Below are 22,841 nucleotides of genomic sequence, written 5' to 3' on the forward strand. Positions count from 1 at the left end.
AAGAAAAATATCAAAGCATTAGGTTTTAATTAAATTTCTTTAATGATTATTAAATACTATACTGTTACAATGTAAAGAAATTTAATAAGCACTTACATAATGCTACAACTATTAAATAAGTTTAATAAACAATTTAAGACTTTACACAAAACAAATATCAGATTTAATTATTTTACAGGGGATGTCTATTAAACATGCAAAGAAAAAATATTCATTAATATTGTTTTAAATTTATAATGGTGTTAAAAGTTATGTTCTCATTGATTCCAGTAAGCAGAGCTAAAACCTATAAGGATTTTTAAAGCAAGCAGCAGAGCAGCAAAGAAGTAACATTGAGAACTAAATGGAAAACTAGACTTCAAGATTTATTATAACTCTGAACACCTTTCTGAAACATATTCCAAGTGTTACGGAAATTCAAAGTTCTCTTTCTAGGTTAGGTATTTTCTGAGCATTCCAAAAGAAAACATTTGAATTTTGTGTGTAGGAAAAAGTCCTCGTATGGACTGGGGGCAACCTCAAAGTATCATTCTACTTCCTCCTCTCCTCCAGTCTTTCTCCTCCACCCCTCCTCCCCACATCTTCCTCATCCTTCTTCTTTTCTCTCTCTCTCATACACACTCATTTACTCACACACACATACACATATTCACTCGCACACACACAGCCAAGAGAGATTCAATCCCCTCTCTACCTTATAGGTTTGAAAAGGGACAATAGATCTATTTAAATTTCAATTTTTCTTTTCAGGAAAAATATCACCTCTGACCAGTAGGTGGCATCAAATAGCTATGAAATATGCTTGCTACTGAAGCTGCTAAGTCACTTCAGTCGTGTCCGACTCTGTGCGAACCCATCCCTGGGATTTTCCAGGCAAGAACACTGGAGTGGGTTGCCATTTCCTTCTCCAATGCATAAAAGTGAAAAGTGAAAGTGAAGTCGCTCAGTCATGTCCGACTCTTCGCGACCCCATGGACTGCAGTCTACCAGGCTCCTCCGTCCATGGGATTTCCAGGCAAGAGTACTGGAGTGGGGTGCCATTGCCTTCTCCATGAAATATGCTTAGATGACTGCAAAGTCAGAGAAAAACTTTAAAAGGTCATGCAATACATTGTCTTTCCTTAGTTAAGGAGGTGAGGACTCTGCATCTGAATTGAAATAATATTACATAGATCTTTTAACCTTCTTTAAGGATAACTTGTTAATCATTAAAGATCATAGCAAAATGCTTCAATTATAAATTCTATAATTAAATATACGACTTTATCATGTGAATTAGTTTATCTTTGTTGACAAATAGCATTGCTAATTTCATTTGTTCAGACATTTGTATCATCAATGGATAAGGTCCCGGACATTTTAAATCATTAGATACTAGACATAAGAATGCACAAATAAATTTTCTATCTACATGCGTGTCTCTGTTTTTTAAGTTTAGGTCGAGGCCATGAGGTTAGGTATGAGCAGCTAATTTAATTTCAATCAATTAAATGTTATCAATTTATGGGCAAGTATCTGGTGGCTCAGACGGTAAAGCATCTGCCTACAAAGCGGGAGAGCCAGTTCGATCCCTGGGTCAGGAAGATCCCCTGGAGGAGGAAATGGCAACCCACTCCAGTACTCTTGGCCTGGAAAATCCCACGGATGGTTGAGCCTGGTAGGCTACAGTCCATGGGGTTGCAAAGAGTCGGACACGACTGAGCAACTTCACTTCACTTCATATTTCAAGCACTGCAAGATACTGATTATGCAGTGATAGCTATCCTTGCTGTCAAAGAATTCAAAATTGAGAGGGAAGACAAAAATGTAAATAGGCTGCTGAAAAAATATAACACTGATCTCATGAAAATTTAACACTTTCCAGAAGACCTCAGAAAAGGATAAGTCGACAAATAGCAGAGGAGAAGTGACGCCAAAGCAGGGGTAGGCCAGCAGAGCTGGGATGGAGTGGAGTAATATAAAATGAGAATAACCTAGTTGAAGGAAATAACATACATAGGGGTGCAGGAATAAGAGTCTCATGAATTATTGAAATCAAAAGAAATGTGTTGTGGCTGTATCCTTGAGAAAAGAATAGATGTGGAAAGTGGTGAGAGATGAGGCTCAAATCATGCGGGGATTCGTAGGTGAGTTTAGATGATTGACTAGTATCATATAAGCAATGAGGAGCCAATGGAAAAAAGGGTTTCAAAAAGTTGTTCAGTTGCTAAGTCATATCCAATTCATTGTGACTCCATGGACTGCAGCATGGCAGACTTCCTTACCCCCACCACCATTGGCTCCTGGTTTCAAGAAGACAGATATTATACTTAGATATTATACTTAGCTTTGATTTTTTACGTGATTTCTTGGGCTGAAGTGTGAGGGGACACAGATTGGATAGGAACAATATCAGAAGCAGTGAGAGGCATGAAGAGATTAGACTATTCCAGTAAGTTGATGGTGTCTCACCTAGGAATGGAACATTTGGTAGGTAGACTCAAAAATAGTTAATGCTAGATAGGCTGTTGAGGAAGGAGACGGTATGATATGCAGGACTAAGCAATGGAGAGAATGATCTAGGTAAACAAGGCTAGTCTCAGGCAGAAGGCAAGATGCTCCTTTTAGACCTACTAAATGTGAGATGCCTCTATGGCTGTCCTGACCCTCACCTTGGAGTTCATCCCAGTGAAAGGCACTCGCATTCAGGCATGTGTTTTTGCCTTACTCTCCATATCCAAAGGATTACAAAGCTCAATATGTAAATCCCTCTATAAATCCTCTTGAAACTATTCAGCTCTTTTCATCCCCACCAACCCCCCTTAAACATTATTATCTCTGATTTGTTGTTGTTTAGACACTCAGTGCTTTCCTGACAGCTCAGTTGGTAAAGAATCTGCCTGCAATTCAGCAGACCCCGGGTTGATTCCTGGAAGATCTGTTGGCAAAGGGACAGGCTACAGACTCCAGTATTCTTGGTCTTCCCTTGTGACTCAGCTGGTAAAACATCCGCCTGAAATGCAAGAGACCTGGGTTCTATCCCTGGGTTGGGAAGATCCCCTGGAGAAGGGAAAGGCTACCCACTCCAGTTTTCTGGCCTGGAGAATCCCATGGACTGTATAGTGGATGGGGTCGCAAAGAGTCAGACACGACTGAGCAACTTGCACTTTCCATCACTCACTCAGTCGTATCCAATTCTTTGCAATCCCATGGAGTGTAGCCTGCCAGCCTCCTCTGTCTAGGGGATTTTCCAGGCAAGAATATTGGAGCGAGCTGCCGTTTGCTTCTCCAGGGGATCTTCCTGACTCGGGGATCAAACCTGCTTTTTCTGAATTGCAGGAAGATTCTTCATTTACTGCTGAGCCACTGGGAAGACATCTTCTTTTATTTTTTTTTTTTTAGTTTTTTTTCCATTTATTTTTATTAGTTGGAGGCTAATCACTTTACAATATTGTAGCGGTTTTTGTCATGCATTGACATGAATTAGCCATGGAGTTACATGTATTCCCCATCCCGATCCCCCCTCCCACCTCCCTCTCCACCCAATTCCTCTGGGTCTTCCCAGTGCACCAGGCCCGAGCACTTGTCTCATGCATCCAGCCTGGGCCGGTGATCTGTTTCCCCCTAGATAATATACATGTTTCGATGCTGTTCTCTCGAAACATCCCACCCTCGCCTTCTCGATGTCTTCTTTTATTTGGATAACTGCAAAAGGCTCTGAACTAGTGTACCTGATTTCATTCTCCATTTACTGCAATCTCTTCTCTACTCTGAAGCAAGAGTGAGTTTTTAGTACATAAATCTGATCTTGTCACCTCCCATCATAGTCCTGCTACTTAAAACCTTTCAATAGCTTCTCATTGTTTTCAAGATTAAGACCAAATCCCTAAATTAGTCTACAAATCCCTGAATGACCTCATTTCTGCCCTTCTAGTGACAGGTATCATCTTTCTCTACTCCTTCCCCTTTCTCCTCCACTCCAACAAACGCTGGCTTCTTTTAGTCCAGTATCCTCCTTCTCCTTCAATAGGCTCTGAACATCACGCTTTGTCTGTTTCAACTCTTTCTCATTCTATTGGCCACAGCTTTACAAACCAGTTCCTTAGGAAAAAAGCTCTTCCTAACCTATTTAGCTCAAACACTTTCACAGATCCCCATAGCACTACACCCCTCTTTTCCTGCAGTTGTCAAAGTTGCACTTTTGCACGTGTTTATGCAATTACAATCGCATCTCCTGATCTACCAAGCTTCAGGTTTCAAGACTAAAGACTAGTTCTGATTTAACTCACCTTTGGGTTTCCAGAACCTTGTCTGACGCTGGCAGATTGGGAGCATAGATACTTCTAACTTCCTGAAAGAATAAATATAAGCAGAGTAGTACACTTTATGCATAGATATGAAGCTTAAGAAACAAGCCTGAGTGGGTCATATGATTCAGGTATCTTTAGAATAAAAATAATAATTGCAGTTATAGGAGTGAATCAGATCACTTAAGAAATGCACACAGAATGAAAAAGAAAGAAAAGGAGAGAAGGAAGGAAGAAAGAAACTCAAGGCTGTGTTGATCACTGTTCTAGTTGTTATAGAAACATAATCTGTGTTTAAGCAGGAAAGAAATCTATTTTAGAAATTTCCAGTGTGTTTTAGAGAATCCAATTCAGGGATCCAGGCCTGGAAATAGACGGGAACAGCACTAAAGACTACAATGAGGGATTTCTAGGGAAATACTGAAGTTCACACAGATTCTGCCACTCCACTGACACCAACATAAACGCCAGATATTTTGCCACTCCAGTCGGCACAGAGCTAGAGTCCTCATCAGGAGGTTAATGCCCCAAATACCTGCTTCCTCATCTTCACTGAATTTACGATTCTAGCACTTTGAAAGTGTTTCTGATAGGCATAACCTCACAACTCACATGCCTCACTGCAGTAGCAAGGGAAACAGAAAATAAATGTTTAGGCCATTATCTTGATAAGTTGCAATATAAGACATTATAAAAATATAGAGATGTCAGTCCAAAGAAAATAAGTACTCCCTTCCCACAAATAAATACATGCCATGATGGCTCAGAAGGAATTGCTGAGAATATCAATATGTATAGTTAAGGAAGCAGAACTATCTAAATAAACAGAGGGGTAAAGGGGACAACCAGGAAGATGTGTCACTAGAGACAAAAATCTGGAAAGAGTGTTCTTTTTTTGAAATATTTGTCTATTTAGCTGCCCCAGGCCTTAGATGGGTCATGCACGATCCATTTGCTGCAGTGCATGGACTCTGTAGTTATGGCCCACAGATTTAGTTGCTCTGTAACATGTGGGATCTTAGTTCCACAACCAGGGACTGAACCTGCATCCCTTGCATTACAAGGCAGATTCTTAGCCACTGGACCACCAGGGAAGTCCCAGAGAAGAGTGTTCTTGAATAGGAGGATCAGTAATCTCAAATGCTACAGAGAAATTTAATAGGGTACAGACTGAGGGGTATCCATTGAGGACCAGTCAGGAGGTCATTAGTCACCGTGGAGGGGCCAGTTTCCGGGAATAATGATGTAGAAGGCAAATTGTAGTATATTAGTGAATGAGTGGGAGGTAAGAATACAAAGGAAATGTAGGATGTTATTCAAAAAGATTGTTGAGCAAATAGCAATATGTTACGGAATTAAGGCTTTGCTGTTATCACTTCTCCTGAAGGGAGAGATCTCAACATGTTAAATGGACCCATTAAAGCAGAATGGTTGAAAATGTTCAGAAAGGAAGATATTAGTAGGGGAAAGTCCCTGTTGTGATTCTCAGCAGAGGTTGAAGACCCGACTTCAAGGAGGAGGAGGGATACATGTTCTACCAAAAAGGCAGGGAAGGAACAAAAGAAATATGGATGAATGAATTTGCAGATTTGCTGGCAGGAACAGTGAGGGCAGGTTTGGTACAGTAGGCTTTTGTTAAATAGAAGGTGGAGAGTGTTGGAAATAGAGGATTGGAGAGTAGCAAGCAGATTTATTTCTATGTGCAACACCCACAATGCAGGTAAGTTTGGAGCAAAGAAATGTACAAGGCCATCAGCTGCATGGTCTTATGGTTCTCTTCTGGAGGGTTCAGTAGTCTAGTTGTTGGTATAAAACATTCAGCCTAGGGGAGCCCAACAGGACTTCCTGTAGAGATGAAAATGTTCTTTTCTGTGCCTAATACAGCAACCACCAGCCACAAGTGGCATTTGGTACTTGAAATGTAGCTAGACAGAGGAGGTACGTTTTTAATATCTTCTTTTTAATTACTTAAAATTTAAGATTTAAATAACCACACACAGCTAGGGGCTAGTTTATTTCGCTGTGTAGATTGAGAGCTGGAATTTTGCAATACGGCTTAAAAGGACAGTGGAACTAGGAAGTTCAGAATATTGGCGATAGAATGGCTGAATGGATAATGGATTATAGGTGACTTAGAAAGTAGTTAATGGAAAGAAGGCGAAACAATGGTGTTACAGAAGAGACCCCTTAGCATACAATTGCAGCTGTGGAAAGAGCTGAATAAAAAGGTTATGTGGAATCTGAGGAGGTTAAGATACAAAGCTAACCTATTCAAAGTTAGTCTTTTAACAGCGGAGGAATTCTAGGTAATTAATATTTATTGTCTTAAAGCAGAGGTAAACCTTACAAATATGCTACAGAAGTGAAGTGAAAAGGGAAATGTATCAGGGGGTTAAATTTGGAGGTTAGATTAACATACACACGCTACCATATTTAAAATAGATAATCAACAAGGACTACTGTATAGTACAGGGAACTCCACTCAATATTCTGTAAAAACACTTACATGGGTAAAGAATCTGATGCAGAATATCTATCTATCTATATAACTGAATCATTTTGTTGTACTCTTGAAACTAGCACAACATTGTAAGCCAACTATACTTCCAATAAAATAAAATCTAGAAAAAAAGTGAAGTGGAAATGGTAATGAAGAGGTGGAAGAATTTAAATTGTGGGTCTTGTCTGGACTGGATAACTCTCCCTGTTGAGAGTTAGGAGCATGTTGAATTGGTTTTGATTATTTACAGGACTGGGGAGGGGTCACTACTTGCATTTAAGGGCAAGTCAAAAATTCCCAGTGCCTTGAGATAACCAAAACAGACTCAAGTATAAAGTTTGCTTTCATAATGTCAATAGGACTCTCATAGAGAATCAATGCCTTGGATTTTGGATGAGTCATGTAGGAATATCGAATTAACTCTTGATAGAATTTGGAGGCAAGAGGAGGATTTTTATAAAGAGGTCATCAGTCTCAGTTAGTTTACTTTAAGGTATTAGGAGAGTTAGGAGTTCAGTAGATAACAAAAGTGAAATAGTCACTTATCATATGGTGTAAGTTCCAAAGGATCAGATGTTTGACACCAAATGAAAAATTAGAAGTTTGTAAGCATACTAGAAAGTGAAGAAAATGCTAACCCACTTCTGGATCATGCATGAAAAGAATAGTTATACTGCCTTAGGTGGATTATAAGAGAAACGTGTATCCTTCTAGTGAAAATCAGATTTCTTTCAAAGTATTTGAAGGCATTTATTTAAAAGGTGGACAGCAAAGGAAAGTTATTTATATTTAACATGAAATTGCATGAAACAGCAGTCTTCAAATTGATAGATACATCTCTAGGGGTTCATGAACATGTTCTGAGGGCTATGAGACACAGGCACATTTAAGAAATCAATATATTTTAGATATTCAGTTTTCAAATGTACACTTCCTTAAACTGCTCCATTCAGAACACATAGTGGAGGTACCTATCATGCTGGTCTTTCTTTCTTATCTACTCTTTCACAGTAGCATTCTTTCTAGTTAAAGGAAAATAAAGCATACTTACGTCCAGCCCAAATCTAACCATGGAACATTTCTCCAAAACTGGGGAAAAAAAAAAGAAAACAACTTTGGGGCACATAAAGAATCAATTAAGGCTGTAGATGTCAGCAAAGCCTCTTTTAATCAAGGGATCATAGACCACACAATGCTTATCATTAAAAGAAGCATTTTCAATACCATTTCACCTTTTTTCTTGTAACTACTGACATAATAAGTAAAAATATACTTTTGATCAAGTATGTAAAAATAACTGTGTTTTAATACTTAGAAAGGCATTTATGATCACTGAAAAGTTTTAAAAATAATTTCAAGGTGTTAATATATTCCTATCATACTCTAAGAAAGTTATAAGACAAATTGCTCTTATCCTATACAGACAAGTTTACATCCAGATGAGAGCAGAATTGAAAATCCAACCAAAACACAGGAAAATTTTTCTGAATTTATAATATTTTCCTTGGAGAATTTCATAGCAACTAGAGAGAGAAAAGGAAACAAAATTAGTAGCAAAAGATAACATCTTCCCTTCAGACAAAGTCTATATCTTTACAGTTAGATGAATTAACTATTTTAGAAACATTCTCACAATGAGATTACATAGATAAGTGAAATCTAATTTTCTAATTTTAATGTTTACATTTAGAATTTTAATATTCTTTATTTGGAGGAAAGATTTCCTTATAAATAATTCAACTCTTCTTAGTTGATGCTTAAATGTAATACTTTTTTTTCTGTCTTGATCACTTTCACAACTAAATTGGCCTTCTGTTTGAATCAATCTATCATAGATATATACTCAGACCAATAAATTGCTTATTTAGAGTTGTCTTAGAATTTGAGCACTCTGAGATTTTTTTATTGTAATATAGCTGATTTACAATAGTATATTAGTTTCAGGTGTACATTCTCTGAGATGTGTATCAGAATGAGTCCTGCTCTGAACGGCAGTTCTTCATGTGCACCAGATCTGTGGTTTCCCAAGGTTCATTTCCCTCATGTCATAGACATCCTTGTCCACAGATAAGTTTCTTAGAGCACTTATTTGTTCTCTCATATTTTACAGGACATGTCACATATTAAACTTTACATGTTTTGAATAAGGGAATCTTCCTTTAGAGAAGTATACAAAATAGAAAACCATTTGATTATAACACCTTATATATCATTTAAACCTATGTTTTTATCCCACTTCATCACACTATAGTCCAATGTAAGACAAATTAAGATTCTGAGCCATAAGACCACATCCTACACAAAGGTGAGCCACCTTAATTGTAATTATTAATTGTAAAATAGGAAGACTTTATGCAGATGATACTATCGTAGAAACATCTCTAAATTGATTAAAGTTTTCTTTGTAAATAAACAAAAACTAAGCAAGAGGAAATTGTGTAAGGAGGAAATGTTATGCATCTAGATTAGAATTTTCATTTGAAAAAGGATTATTTTGATCAACTGAACAAGATGTAAGAATTTGCTACCATACAGATGATTTGGAGAGAAATTACCATTCAGCTTTCTCAAAAGATTATATAGAAAGGCTGAATTAAAAAATGTCAGGCTCAGGAGGAATTACAAAGGGCTTCTAGACCAACTAGTTGTATGCATAGGATACTTCTACATCTTATTATAATTCTTGAATACTGTCAGTATTAGGCATCTCAGATGTTGCAGCATGTGCTGAATAAGGCAGACACTCCAAACTTCCCTGTTCCTCAACCTTTGCTTTCTTCCCCAAAACTCCTACATCTTCTTACCTATTGAATTTCCTTTCCTTCTATTCCCATTTCCCATATTTTCAGGTTTGGGGCCCAAAAGGAGAGGAAAGCTTATTTCAGGCTGTCATCACAATTCAGCTACTCACCAAACTAAATAACTGATCCGTAAACAGGTAGTTATAGAAGGGGAATTTGAGGATGAAGCCTAAGGGATCAATGAAGATTTTGGAATTTGGGGGACAAGGCATAGTACCAATGTCATCTGGTTAGTGAAAGGAAAGAATGGATTTGAACCCCATGGGACACATGATGAGATCAAGACAAAAATACATTTTAAGATGGAAAAACTAACCTCAAGAGAAAACCTTGGTGAAACTGATTTCCAGTGAAGATTGCTATGGTCCTCAACAGCTGCTGTGGTTCCTTGTTAGTCATTTATGGGTGTGGTGTGATCTATGGTGCTAATAGACATGTCAACCATATTTAATAACTGCAATTGTTATGTAAATATAATTTCAACTACCACATTTAGAATTAATGTTCGGAATGAAAGTGTCATTTTTTTCTCATTATCTACAACAATCGATCCATGTCCTTATTCATATAAAGGGGCATGATAGTATTACTATCTGTTATGATAATAATTTTACTTTGTTTTTTTTCAAAATATTAAAGAATTAAATTTAATTTTTATGAGCTTATTTTTTCCTCAAATTCTGAGAAGACTAACTTTATTAGAGTTTGCCAAATTATGTTTTTAACTGTAGTGAACTAACGATATCAATATTAGCAGTTCAGCAATAGAATTGAATTCTATTAGACTATGTAATTTTTTTAGGCTATGTAATTTAATTAGGTATTTTTCTATCTCTTTTCTCTTCAATGTTGTAAGATTTCAAACTTAAAACATGTGAAATAATTACATTTCCCCTTTAGATTAAAATATATTTAATCTATGTTATAGAATCAGTCAACAGTTTGCTTTTTTTCACATTTATCCATTTAATTTTGGCTGAATAAAGATACTGATATTGGAAACTTTATGTCACTGAAATACACCTAACAAATAATTTCCTTGTTCTAAATCTATCTTTAAATAATTGCCAGTGCATTCAGAAAATTTCTAGGAAGTGCATTGTGTTCATTTTCCAAGCATTTTATCTGTGACATCTTGATTTCCTAATGTGTCATTTTAACCCTCCTTATTATTTCAAATTTATGATTTTATGCCAAAAACATAAACTGTTTTTGCCACCATTTATCTATATTTTAACCCTTTTTATTAAAATTAACTTCATTTTATAAAGAAATTTCCATAAGTTTTACATGCTTAGAGATCATAAAGCAATTAGTATACTTTGAACTTCATACATCCAAACACTAACTTTATATTAGTAGAGGTAGTAGAAACCAAAATGAGAAAAATAGATTGGACTTCTTAAAAATAGCCCTAAGAAGTTCAGCGTCTTGGTGTAATGCATGCTTTTTTATTATTTAGGAATCTCTAAATTACTTTGGGTAATCATATTTTATTTCTTTTAACTATCAGACCAAAACTTCAGGCTTCTAGATACTTAGGGTGCATTAAATGATGAACACTAACAAAGATGCTTGTTTTCTGGCACTTTCATTCTAGGCAAATGTGGGCAGACTGTAAACTTTTGATAGACATATTTAAATTACACTTTAGGTTAGAAGTGGTACAGGCCATCAAAAAGACAAAAAAAGAAAAGAAAGGAAAAGAAAGAAGGCTTAAAGTGATCAGTATATTGAGATGTTCAGGAAAAAATAAAGCTGAGGAGGCCTCATTGTGAGAAGGCATTTGCTAAATGGCACATGTGATTATCTTTGTTACCAATTTATTTATGATTTCAAGAAACAAAGTATTTCTGTAAAATTAGGTCTAACACCAGTGTAAATAATATTCTATAAAACAATAGATTTGATCATTTGGACACATTTCAAAGTTTATAATTTTTATTGTGTTATTTTCAAGTTCCAAGAAATATTATAACACATGCATATGGAATAGTTTGTTTGGTTTTAGACAAATACTAAAAGATTATTCCTGTTTACATACCATCCTGACACAGTTTGAATGTAATATTGAATGGCAAATTTTTGGCCAAGAGCTCAAGTCACATTTCAATTATGATATCATCAGCTGGGTTTATCTATGCAGTTCAGCTACAACAAAACAATTCAATGTTTTCTACAGAAAGCTGCCTAGAACTTCAAAAGATTACTATAGACTATAGTATACTATAAATTCTTTCTCCTCTTTTCCTATTTTTCTTTTCATATCTTCTTATTTTATTTTCCTATACCCTCTTTATTGGCTAGCATGCATACCAAGCTTCAGGTTGTTCATCACTGAATAATAGAATCATTAAAGGAGTATAGGACTAATATGCACTGGAAGGACAAATATACACAAATAACTATTATTTGCACAGTATTAGCACTTTTATTTTAGACCTATAAGCTCATCCATAATAACAAATTGGAAGTTGCTGTCTCTGATGTAAATAATAATAATGGTCTATATATTTCAATCCAAGAGAATATTTTCATGTTTTAAATATATACATTTATATCCACATCTATTTAAAAATATTGCATCCCTATTATGTGTAGCACACCCTGAGTGTTATAAGAATGAATATTAATGCTTAACCTGTCAAAGAAAGGGAGGAAGGAGGGAAAGAAGGAAGGGAGGGAAAAAGAGGTACATATCAAGGGAGACAGGCTGCACAAAATTCATTGTTATAGACATTACAACCTTATAATACCTTAAATACCTTAATAGAAGTCCAATGTACTATGAGTGTTTAGAAAAAGTATAAATTACTTTAAAGTGAAACAAGTAGGGAGAGTTTTGTGGATGAGGACATACCAAGGAACAATGAATTTTAAGTTTTTCAGCACTTCCACATTTCAGATATATTTCTAGGTCTTTTTCTTTTTCAAATTTTACTCCCCTTTATAACAGCCCTAGGAGTCATCATTACCTTCATCTCCACCTTTCAGTAAATAAAATTCACAAAATATAACTCTCCTGAATCACACAGTGTGTTTTCTCTTCTTCAGAGACTACTATTCCATGAGAATATCTTAGTGAGACATCATAAAATCACAGCCTGTGTGACAATAGAAAATTGAGACCTCTCTAGATTACTGTTGATGACTTTTCTAAACATTTTTAGTTCTCATTCTAAACAATTGCTCCTGGGATCAACTCTGGCAATTGTAGCTAAACTTCTTCATCTTAAATTCTTGTGAATGTATTGTCTTCTGTCCTCCCTACGGACATTTACACAAGGTTGTTGAATTTGTCAGAATTTTGTCGCCACTTATTGATTTCAGAAGAGGACTTCAGTGTAGGGGAAAGAAAAAATAAAAGCACTTAATGTGTATATTATTACAACTACCCCTAAATTCTATCAGCTAAACTCCAACAGAATCTTACATTATTTTTCTTGACCTCAACCTGCTGTTGTATTCTGTAATTTGCCACCTTTAAAATCAGAGCTACCCATAATCTGTCATATCTAGCTATATTCAAGTTTCCCAGATCCTTATTTTGAGGTTCCCAATTTTTAGAAGCCAAAAATCAACTATTAGGTAAACATTTTTCACATGTAAAGGATATTCTTTTACAGTTCAACACCTCTTCAAGCTAAACCTTTCCAGTCAAGATTTTGCTAAGGTTTTGTAAAAATAAATAAGGCTAAACATGTTTTTAGGAGTGACAAAAGAATGAAGAAACATCTGCATTTTATTTTATATCAAAGACAAATTTTCCATCTTGCCTGAGAATGTCAGTATTAGGAGCTTGAGGCGAAACTGAGGTCTATTTTATCCCATAGCTCATTTTTTCATCATGTTTCTTTCACATAAAGATGAGTATATTTCAGTAGTTTTGAAAAGAGGGTCGCAAAGTCAGAGAGGTGAGTAAACTGAAGGTAAGTTTGAGAAGAAGCAATCAGCTATTGAATGAAGTGCAGATTGTGTTAAGGAGAGTGTTATAAGATTGATTAGAGATATGATTCTGTTTCACTCCAAATATGAATAATTAATAGTAAGATGTTTGGACACAATTCACCAGGTACCATGTGACTGACAAAGCAGAGAGTTGAGAAGATAAAAGAAGCAAGTACAGGTTCCACAGCCTCATACAGAAGATGGAATTGTATCAGTCATGTCCATATAACTAACCTGCAACAATTACCTATTCATCTGCAATCTCCTATATCACTGCCTATCCATCCCATTGTCTTAGTTCTAACTCTTTTTGCTTTTAACTTTTTATTTTACATTGGAGTATAGAAGATTAACAATGCTGTTACAGTTGCAGGTAGACAGAAAAGGCTTCCCGGGTGGTTCAGCTAGTAAAGAATCTGCCTGCAATGCAGGAGACCTGGCTTCAATCCCTAGGTTGGGCAGATCCCCTGGAGAAGGGAATGGCTACCCACTCCAATATTCTGGCCTGGAGAATTCCATGGACAGAGGAATCAGGTAGGCTAGAGTCCATGGGGTTGCAAAGAGTCAGACACGACTGAGCAACTTTCACTTTTCACTTTCACAGACCGAAAAGGGACTCAGCCATACTTAAGCATGTATTCATTCTCCCTCAAACTCCCCTCCCATCCAGGCTGCCACATAATTTTGAGCAGAGTTTCCTGTGCTACACATTAGGTCTTTGCTAGTTGTTCATTTTAAATATAGCACTGTGTACATGTTGATTCCAAACTCCCTAACAATCCTTTCCCTTCATCATTTCCTCCTGAGTGTTAGTTCCAACCTTTGCATTTTCTATTCTATATGTTGTCTAGACATGAGTTCAATATTCACATTTGAGTTTAATACCCATTCTGCCTTTGTCTTGGGGCTTTCCTGGTGGCTCAGATGGTAAAGAACCTGCCTGCAAGATCAAACCTGGGTTCGATCCCTGGATCAGAAACATCCCCTGGAGAAGGGAATGGCTATCCAATCCAATACTCTTGCCTGGGGAATTACATGGACAGAGGAACCTGTGGGCTACAGTCCACGAGTCTCAAAGAGTCAGATACAACTGTGCGGCTAACACTTTTTCATTGTTTGTCCTCGTAGACTAGAGGATTCAGACTGCCCTTAACTGCCCAGCATTTACCCTGACCAGCTGCCCCAAATGCCTTGAATAGAAAATCAAATAACAACAAAAGAGTGTGCCTTATCTTTTGAAAAGTTTCATTAAATTATTGTGTTTAAATATTTAGTCAATTTATTTATTAAATTTCCGACTGTGTGCTCTCCTTTTTCCCACAGGTTTTCAGGAAGGCATCCAAGATGAAAATATCTTTGGCTTTTCTCTTACGTCTTCTCAGGAGGGCTTCTAGTTTTCCTCAGAGTGGCTCTGGGTGCTCTATTGGTTCATTATATTACTTGTCCAGTTGCTTTACCTATTATAACCATAGATTGAACTGGGCTCAGGCAGAGGTATGTATACATGATTTTGCTTATAATTTTAAGTCCTCCTCATGCTCTGCTTCTTTCAGTACACTTATCACACCAAAAATTGGAGATGGAATTGTTTTATTTTATTTCAGCAAAATGTACACAATCATACAAATAATTGGGATTACATTTTCTGCTTTTTCCTTCCCAGGGTTTATGTCAACAATATGGCTTTCATCTTCTAACCATCCAGAATGTTCAGGAAGCCTCTGCCATAGCTATTTTGATTAAAAAAAAGTTTCCAACAGAATGAAATATCTGGATCAGATTAGACAAACCTATTCAGGTATTGCTAAAGTATTTTTCTAAGAAAGGATATATATTTTTTCTTTGTTTCCTACGTGAAGACGGTAGTAATATGGACCTACCAGTCAACCAAGACACATATGCTCTTGATCTCTTGGCTTTTGTAAGATTTCCCAATTTAAATTATAAACTAAATTCCACATATTTAAAATTAGCTAACTCATAATTTGTGGAGAGCCTGAATTTCCTAAACTTCTGTTGGCAATCTAGGTGCATCTGGTAGGTCACAGAGTTTTTTCTAAGAAAAGTATGATCGATGTACAATGTTTTGTATTGTGTGAGTTTATGGATATTATTTCTGTGAACCGAATCAGCATCATCTCTGCACTATTTGCCAGATACTACTCAGATATGTTTTAAGTATTAAAGAAGATTCTATGTGCATTAACAATCTCTAATCCACTCTGCCTGAACAACATTATTTTATTGCTGTATTACATAAATAATTCTATTACTCTGATGATATTATATAAAATTCTGTGGCTATTATGCTATATTATATTATAGCTATATTATGCTATATTATATTATAGCCAGAATATTCTTCTGAATATTCAACTTAAGGGACACAATATAAGTAGGGGAACATTAAATCTTGACAAGCTGTAAATTTTATCAAAGCATTTTTTACTTCTGTTCTTAGGAACTATGATCTCAGTATTCTAACTGGTGTTTTTTCATGTGTTTGTTCATTCATTAAAAATATCATATTAGTTCAGTCTCTCTGCACAGTAATAGGTATCTATTGATCAATTGCTAATTTATTTTTTATTACCATCCAAATTATAATTTTCTCAGCTATGAGATAATATAGCCAATGAACTGCACTAGATCCTGTAAAGGTAGAGTTCTATATCATGCCTTACAAGTTATAAAAACTCTTACTGTGTGGTTTACACACATTTGCATTATAATATAACCAAAGAATATTCTGTCTTGGTAATTCTCAACTTACTAACAAAAACTACCCCTCTCTCCACTGGGGAGACATTTTCTTTCAGAATAGCCAGTAGAAAATCATTCATGGACCTAGATACAGACAATATATACCACTAAAGAGCCAAAAAGTCACTATAAAAAATGAAGATTGTATGGAACTTGTAGCAGCAGAAGGTGAGAATATGTGATAGTAATAAATTTTTAAAAAATCTGAGTTGTACCAACAAGGCCTCTTTCTAACTATTTGCTCTAATATTTCCCAAAATTTTCGAGGAGCCATAATTATGTCAAAAAAGAAAAGGTTCCTTTATCAAATATGCTTTTGAAATACTACATTCTATAATCTTTCTCTAGGAAATTTAACACCTTAGTGACTTAAAGGCTCTGAAAACTACAGTTTAAAAGAAACCTGTAATAGTCTTTAACCAACACTTTCCATATATATTTGATCATAGTTCTCTTTTCTCTCCTTACCTGGTAACATTTTGCACAGTAGTATTTAGTTTGCAAAAATGCAGATTCAGATTTATCAGTTGAGTACTGCAGGGGAAAATGTAGGTAACAATCTCAGGACTGTTGGAAAACCACGATTGTTACACAATTTTTCAAATTTGTTTTATTTGGGATTCTTGAGGTAGAATAACCTTCAGTGCCAAGAAAGGAGGTCCTTCTTGTGTCAAAATGTGTAAGTCTCCAGGGGTTATCATTTCTAATTCAGTCTTCTTGGAATATGAAGAATACTCCATCTAATGCTAATTACTTTCAGAGTTATAAGGATAAGAACACCTTCCATGGTGCATGCAATATATAAATACTTTTTTACTGAGTTCTTTTCATAGATTTGAGAAGTCTTTTTTTTTTTTTTTTCAGGTTAAACACTTCCTGAGCAATGTTTCTTATGTGATCAAAAGTCAGAGAATCTTAAAAATAGGTCTGATTCCAGAGCACTTCAAGTCTCAAAATAATTAATTATATGAGCATTATTATTATATAATATGAAACAAACTCAAAAAACAAAATTCACAGAACATATTATTCATTTCCTATGGGGGATACATTAACTTCTGTATCTGATAAACACACCTCCAAGCATGGTACTAGGCATTAAAATTAAGACCAAAAAAGGTGGGAGGGGGGATCAGGATAGGGAACACATGTAAATCCATGGCTGATTCATGTCAATGTATGACAAAAACCACTACAATATTGTAAAGTAATTAGCCTCCAACTAATAAAAATAAATGGGAAAAAAAAAGATTCTTGTTCATGTTATAATGGAAAAGTCAGAAAATAAACAAGTAAATAAAAATGTGCTATGACTGCATGTGTGGAAGTCACTTCAGTCATGTCCAACTCTTTGCAACCCTGTGGACTGGAGCCCACCAGGTTTCCATGTTCATGAGATTCTCCAGGCAAGAATTCTAGAGTGGGATGCCATGCCCTCCTCCAGGGATCTTCCCAACCCAGAGATCAAACCCATGTCTCACGTCTCCTGCATTGGCAAGTGGGTTCTTTACCACCAGTGCCCCCTGGGAAGCACCGGACTGTAAGTAACACGTAGATGTGTATTATCTGCATTAGAACTGTTTCAGATGCTAGGCATCCCCTTTACCAATAAATGGAAGTCTATCCATAGCCTATGCATCCTAATTTGCTACTATGCATCAAAAATTAATGACTGACAGATCATAAAGATACTAATTATTTGGTTTATTAGGACAGTGAATTGAGATAATTTCTATCCATGTTTGAGTAGGGTTTATCTTATGAACATCTTCAAATTTCTACTTTTAAGTAGCTCTCTGAATTCCTTTTGGAGATAGTGATTTTTCTCCACTGTATGTAGTCTTCGTGAGAGGGCGTATGCACACACCTGATTTCTCACTATGGAAGTGCAAAGAACCAGATCCTAGTTCTCTGTACTTTGTTATGGGCAACATGACCCAAACTTGACAATGAGACCTTCTCTCCTGGAATCATAAATCTTTATTGAGTAATTCCAAGTGAAGACAAGATATTAGATATGATGGCCCATCTATTGTGTAGGTTCAGACTATTCTAGTTAGTATCCCTTGCTATTCTGTTCTATACCATTCAGAGCTATCTTTCAAATTCTCCTTCTGAATCCTCCTTTCCAATAACCTTTTGCTTAAGATAGTCAGAGCTTGTTTCAAGGGTTTGTAATCAAGAACCAAAAACATGCAGTGTTTGAAAAGTCCCTGACTCCTTAGTTCTAGTACAAAAATAGAGAATTTAGATGGAAAGAGAGAAACGATGGCCATGAGCCTGGAAATGGTGAAATTTCAGATTAGGCACTTATCTATATTTTCTCTGACCACATAGCTAGTATTCACCAATACCACCAAGAACTGAATAACGTTATGTTACCCAGGCCCTCCCGTGGCACTACACCCCCTGCAAATGCACACAATCCAGTCCCTTTCCTCCTGTCCACCAAATTCTATCTGTCTTATGTCTTTTACTTGCATAATTCTAAAATCTTCTAAGTTACTGAGTCTGAAACAAAAGCAAAGTTTATTGAGTATGGAAAATCAATTTATATCTTTTTTTTTAATTAGTTGGAGGCTAATTACTTCACAACATTTCAGTGGGTTTTGTCATACATTGACATGAATCAGCAATAGATTTACACGTATTCCCCATCCCGATCCCCCCCTCCCACCTCCCTCTCCACCCGATTCCTCTGGGTCTTCCCAGTGCACCAGGCCCGAGCACTTGTCTCATGCATCCCACCTGGGCTGGTGATCTGTTTCACCATAGATAATATACATGCTGTTCTTTCGAAACATCCCACCCTCACCTTCTCCCACAGAGTCCAAAAGTCTGTTCTGTACTTCTGTGTCTCTTTTTCTGTTTCGCATATAGGGTTATCATTACCATCTTTCTAAATTCCATATATATGTGTTAGTATGCTGTAATGTTCTTTATCTTTCTGGCTCAATTTATATCTTGATAGGGGTAATTAGAGGCTTCCCTGGTGGCTCAGATGGTGAAGAATCTGTGTGCAAATCGAGAGACCCTGGTTCTATCTCTGGGTTGGGAAGACCCCTTGGAGAAAGGAATGACTACCCACTACAGTATTCTTGTCTGAAGAATCCCATGGAGAGAGAAGCCTGGAGGGCTACGGTCCATGGGGTCACAAAGAGTCAGACATGACTTAAGGACTAACATAGTGGTAATTAGGTGAAACAAACTGTCTTTACCAAAACTTAGGATTTAAAAAAGATGAAGTTATGATTTTTGGTAAAACACCCATTATTATTTCACCTAATCATATCTACATAGGAATTCTCTGTTATATGTCTTTTGCTTGTTTCATAAGTTTTGGAGTCTTACATATCTTCGGTAATAGTAAAAAATATATACATTTATAGGCCCTTTCATTTAGCATATTGGAAGAAAAAGAATAACATCACAAAATTAAGCAAAGTAACTGAAAGTGATGAAAAAACTAAGGACTTTGAGTTAATCCAAACTTATGGTGGAGTAAGAGTAAAATCCACAACTAAGGAAGAAAAAAAAATAGAAAAATTTCTTTTCACAAATGTATGTTCATAATTCATTTTATTTCTTTTTATTCCCCTTTGTGTATTTCTCCCCATCTTTTCTTTCATTGCTTCTTTCTATCCTTCATTTTAGAAATTTCCTTTTCTTATTACTGTTAATATTGATCTTCAAAATGATCAAACCTAATGGGCAGGTGGTCTCAAAACCTTAAACTTTAACTGACTGAAATATGATGTAGTTATCAGTAAAACTGAAAGTCTTGATTTATTACTTTTTGAAAAGTTTTGATAACTTGTTTGATATAAAGTGTTTTCATATTTTAAAATCTTATTAAATTGTCCTACTCACCATATTGGTTGCAAGATACCAAAAGAGTGACAATTTCTTATTATTTTAAAACCCCTTTACAAAAGTTACTGATTTAAGGCTGTAATGTCAATAATACTACAAAACACTTAGGGAAATTATGTCTATGACAATTTTCATTCTCCAATGTAAATATACTTTAATCAGTGAAAAAGAGCATTGGCTTTCCATTCAGTCGATGCCTTCATTCTTGTGTTTGGCTTTCTTGTTCATTGCTTTTCTCTTTATTTTTTTTCCAGAATCATTCACCAGAGAAAAGCTTCTTTTCTGATGGTTCCCTTGATATTCATCTCCTTCCTCATTTCCTTCTTTCCCAAAATCAACAGCTCCAAACAAAATCTGCAAACTGAGCTTGATTAAAATATTTCCGTAAATGGACACTGAAATACTGTAAAATGTCAGAAACTAAGTTTCAGAAATTTTTAAGGGTCTGTGACTTAAGGTAAAGAAATAGCCTGCCACAGTTTCACAGATACCAGCAGAAGACTGCAAATACTGAACATAAGACAAAAGATTTATTGGACACAGGCAACCGCAGGAGAGTATCGGCATTTGCATTAGTTTCCCCAGTTCTTACAGTGCTGTCTGAAGACGGCCAGGTGATGATCTGTATACACAGTGGGTTGTACTATGGGGAAGAATTCTAAATGTAAGGAACTCAGTTTTTTATAATGAACAGCCAGCTTACCTGAGTTTTACCCTGCAAAGAACCATGATCTTTATTACAAATGGACAGAAAACATATCCTTTGCCCTGAATAGTGACACTATCTCTGTCTATCTAGTATGGTTACTTAAAAAAAAAAAAAATCTTTGGAAAAATGGTCCAAAACAAAGGCAGTCAATGATTCTATCTGCAGAACATGAGAAAAGCAAGATTGGGGGACTGTTTTTCAATATTCAGTGAAGGCCCAGCATAGGTATCCAAATGCTTCTGTGAAGACAGATCCTGTAGATGTTCAGGGGCTCAGTTGTGTCCGACTCTTTGTGATCCCATGGACTGCAGGACACCAGGCTTCCCCATCCTTCACCATCTCTTGGAGTTTGCTCAAACATGTACACTGAGATAGTGATGCCACCCAACCATCTCATCCTCTGTCGTCCCCTTCTCCTCCTGCCTTCAATCTTTCCCAGCATCAGGGCATTTCTAATGTCCCCTCATTTTTAAACTAGTTTTTATTTTTAACTTCATATATTCTCTTTCAAAATGAATTCTGGATTTTAATATTGATTTGTAAGAAATTTATAGAAACAGTTGCTTGTTAGGCATATAACACAGGTTCCCAACATTTCTTTTCCAATATAAACTGGTAAAAGAAGTTATGATAAAGCAACAGTAATGTTTCTTGTTTGTCTGTTTGAAAAAAAGAGAAATGGGAGCATGGAAAAACCATTGCCCTTATACCTGTAGAAGATATAAGGTAAATATTATATCCTGTATTACCCTCTCTCCAAAATGGGAGCATGACATTAAAATAAGTCTTTATAAAGCAAGTATTATGCTTAAAAGAAACTGATAAAACCAAAGTTTAAATCACATATATAGTACAATCTAAGATAAAGATTTATGTATAACATAAATTACAAATGAACAATTTAAATTAAACTTTGCCAAAAATTATGTGATGCTTTATTGAATTTAAAGACTGTATTACAGAAGTTTGTTGGTTGTCAACAAATTTTATAACTTTATAAGTTAAAAAAAGCCCCAATATTCTAATTAAATTAAATAAAATAGATACTGTTCAGACTAACTATTTCATTGTTTTGAAGAACTCTAGTAAACTGTACAACCTACCTGACTGAGACAAGGACATTTTTAAGAACCTGCATTTGACGTACCACAGAAGAGCCATTGTTTTCTAGATGATGGATGCTTCCTTACCTTGAGTGACCTGTCAGTATTAACCAAGATAATGCAATAGCTTTAAGGTCAATTAAAAGTCCTTGACATCTGTTTCTAATGTCTCCTTAAACAGAGATCGAGCTATTTTGATTTCCTGTTTTGTCTTAAAAGTTAGTAATTCAGAAATAAATGTAAAGACTGAAACTAGAGAAAATAATGTATATAATAATTTGAAACTTAAAAATAGGAAAGCCAGGATCAAAACTGGGTGTGAGGCTAATTATATTCCTTTTGAAGGTTTTGATGATTAGAATTTTCTCCTTGGATTTTAGAAAAAAATAACACTGCAGAAATATGAGTTTTTCAATGCATTACAACAAATTGCATTTATTATATCAACCTAGTGAATAATAGGATATAAAACTATGATAACTATTTTACTTTCAGTGATAATAAATATAGAAAAAAGAAACTCCATACAGTAAAAATGTGATTCATTTGATTATCTAGAGGTTGAATACATCTCAATATCAAACCCATCATAACATTAAAAGGAAAATAACATTTGTGAAAATATGTCCACAAAATTAATGACTGGCAAGATAAATATATTTATGATTGAATAAAATTTGCAAAAATATAAAAGCATTTCTCAAGAAAAAGGCAAAAGATACAGAATCAAGATGCAACTTAATATTAAATAATATAATTTTTGTTCATACTTTTATGAAATTAACAAAGATGTAAAACTCCCAAGTCAGATAAGGAGTATTTGGCATAAAGCTAATGGTCAAACAAGTATTTTCAAAC

The 22,841-nt window shown here is 35.5% G+C and overlaps 1 protein-coding gene across 2 annotated transcripts in view; it reads right to left on the reverse strand.

Annotated features, from left to right (window-relative positions):
- LOC122428210 (sulfotransferase 1E1-like) overlaps positions 1 to 22,841 on the reverse strand; it is a 98,371-nt gene that overhangs the window by 47,866 nt on the left and 27,664 nt on the right. For both annotated transcript variants that reach the window (XM_043448049.1, XM_043448048.1), the window contains exons 3-4: positions 7,838 to 7,875; positions 4,269 to 4,330 (exon numbers count right to left, since the gene is read on the reverse strand). In XM_043448049.1, coding sequence (XP_043303984.1) covers positions 4,269 to 4,330; positions 7,838 to 7,875 — 100 coding nt within the window. The remainder of the gene's footprint in view (positions 1 to 4,268; positions 4,331 to 7,837; positions 7,876 to 22,841) is intronic.

This window comes from Cervus canadensis, chromosome 26, assembly GCF_019320065.1.
Source record: "Cervus canadensis isolate Bull #8, Minnesota chromosome 26, ASM1932006v1, whole genome shotgun sequence".
In the NCBI taxonomy this organism is placed as follows: Eukaryota; Metazoa; Chordata; class Mammalia; order Artiodactyla; family Cervidae; genus Cervus; species Cervus canadensis.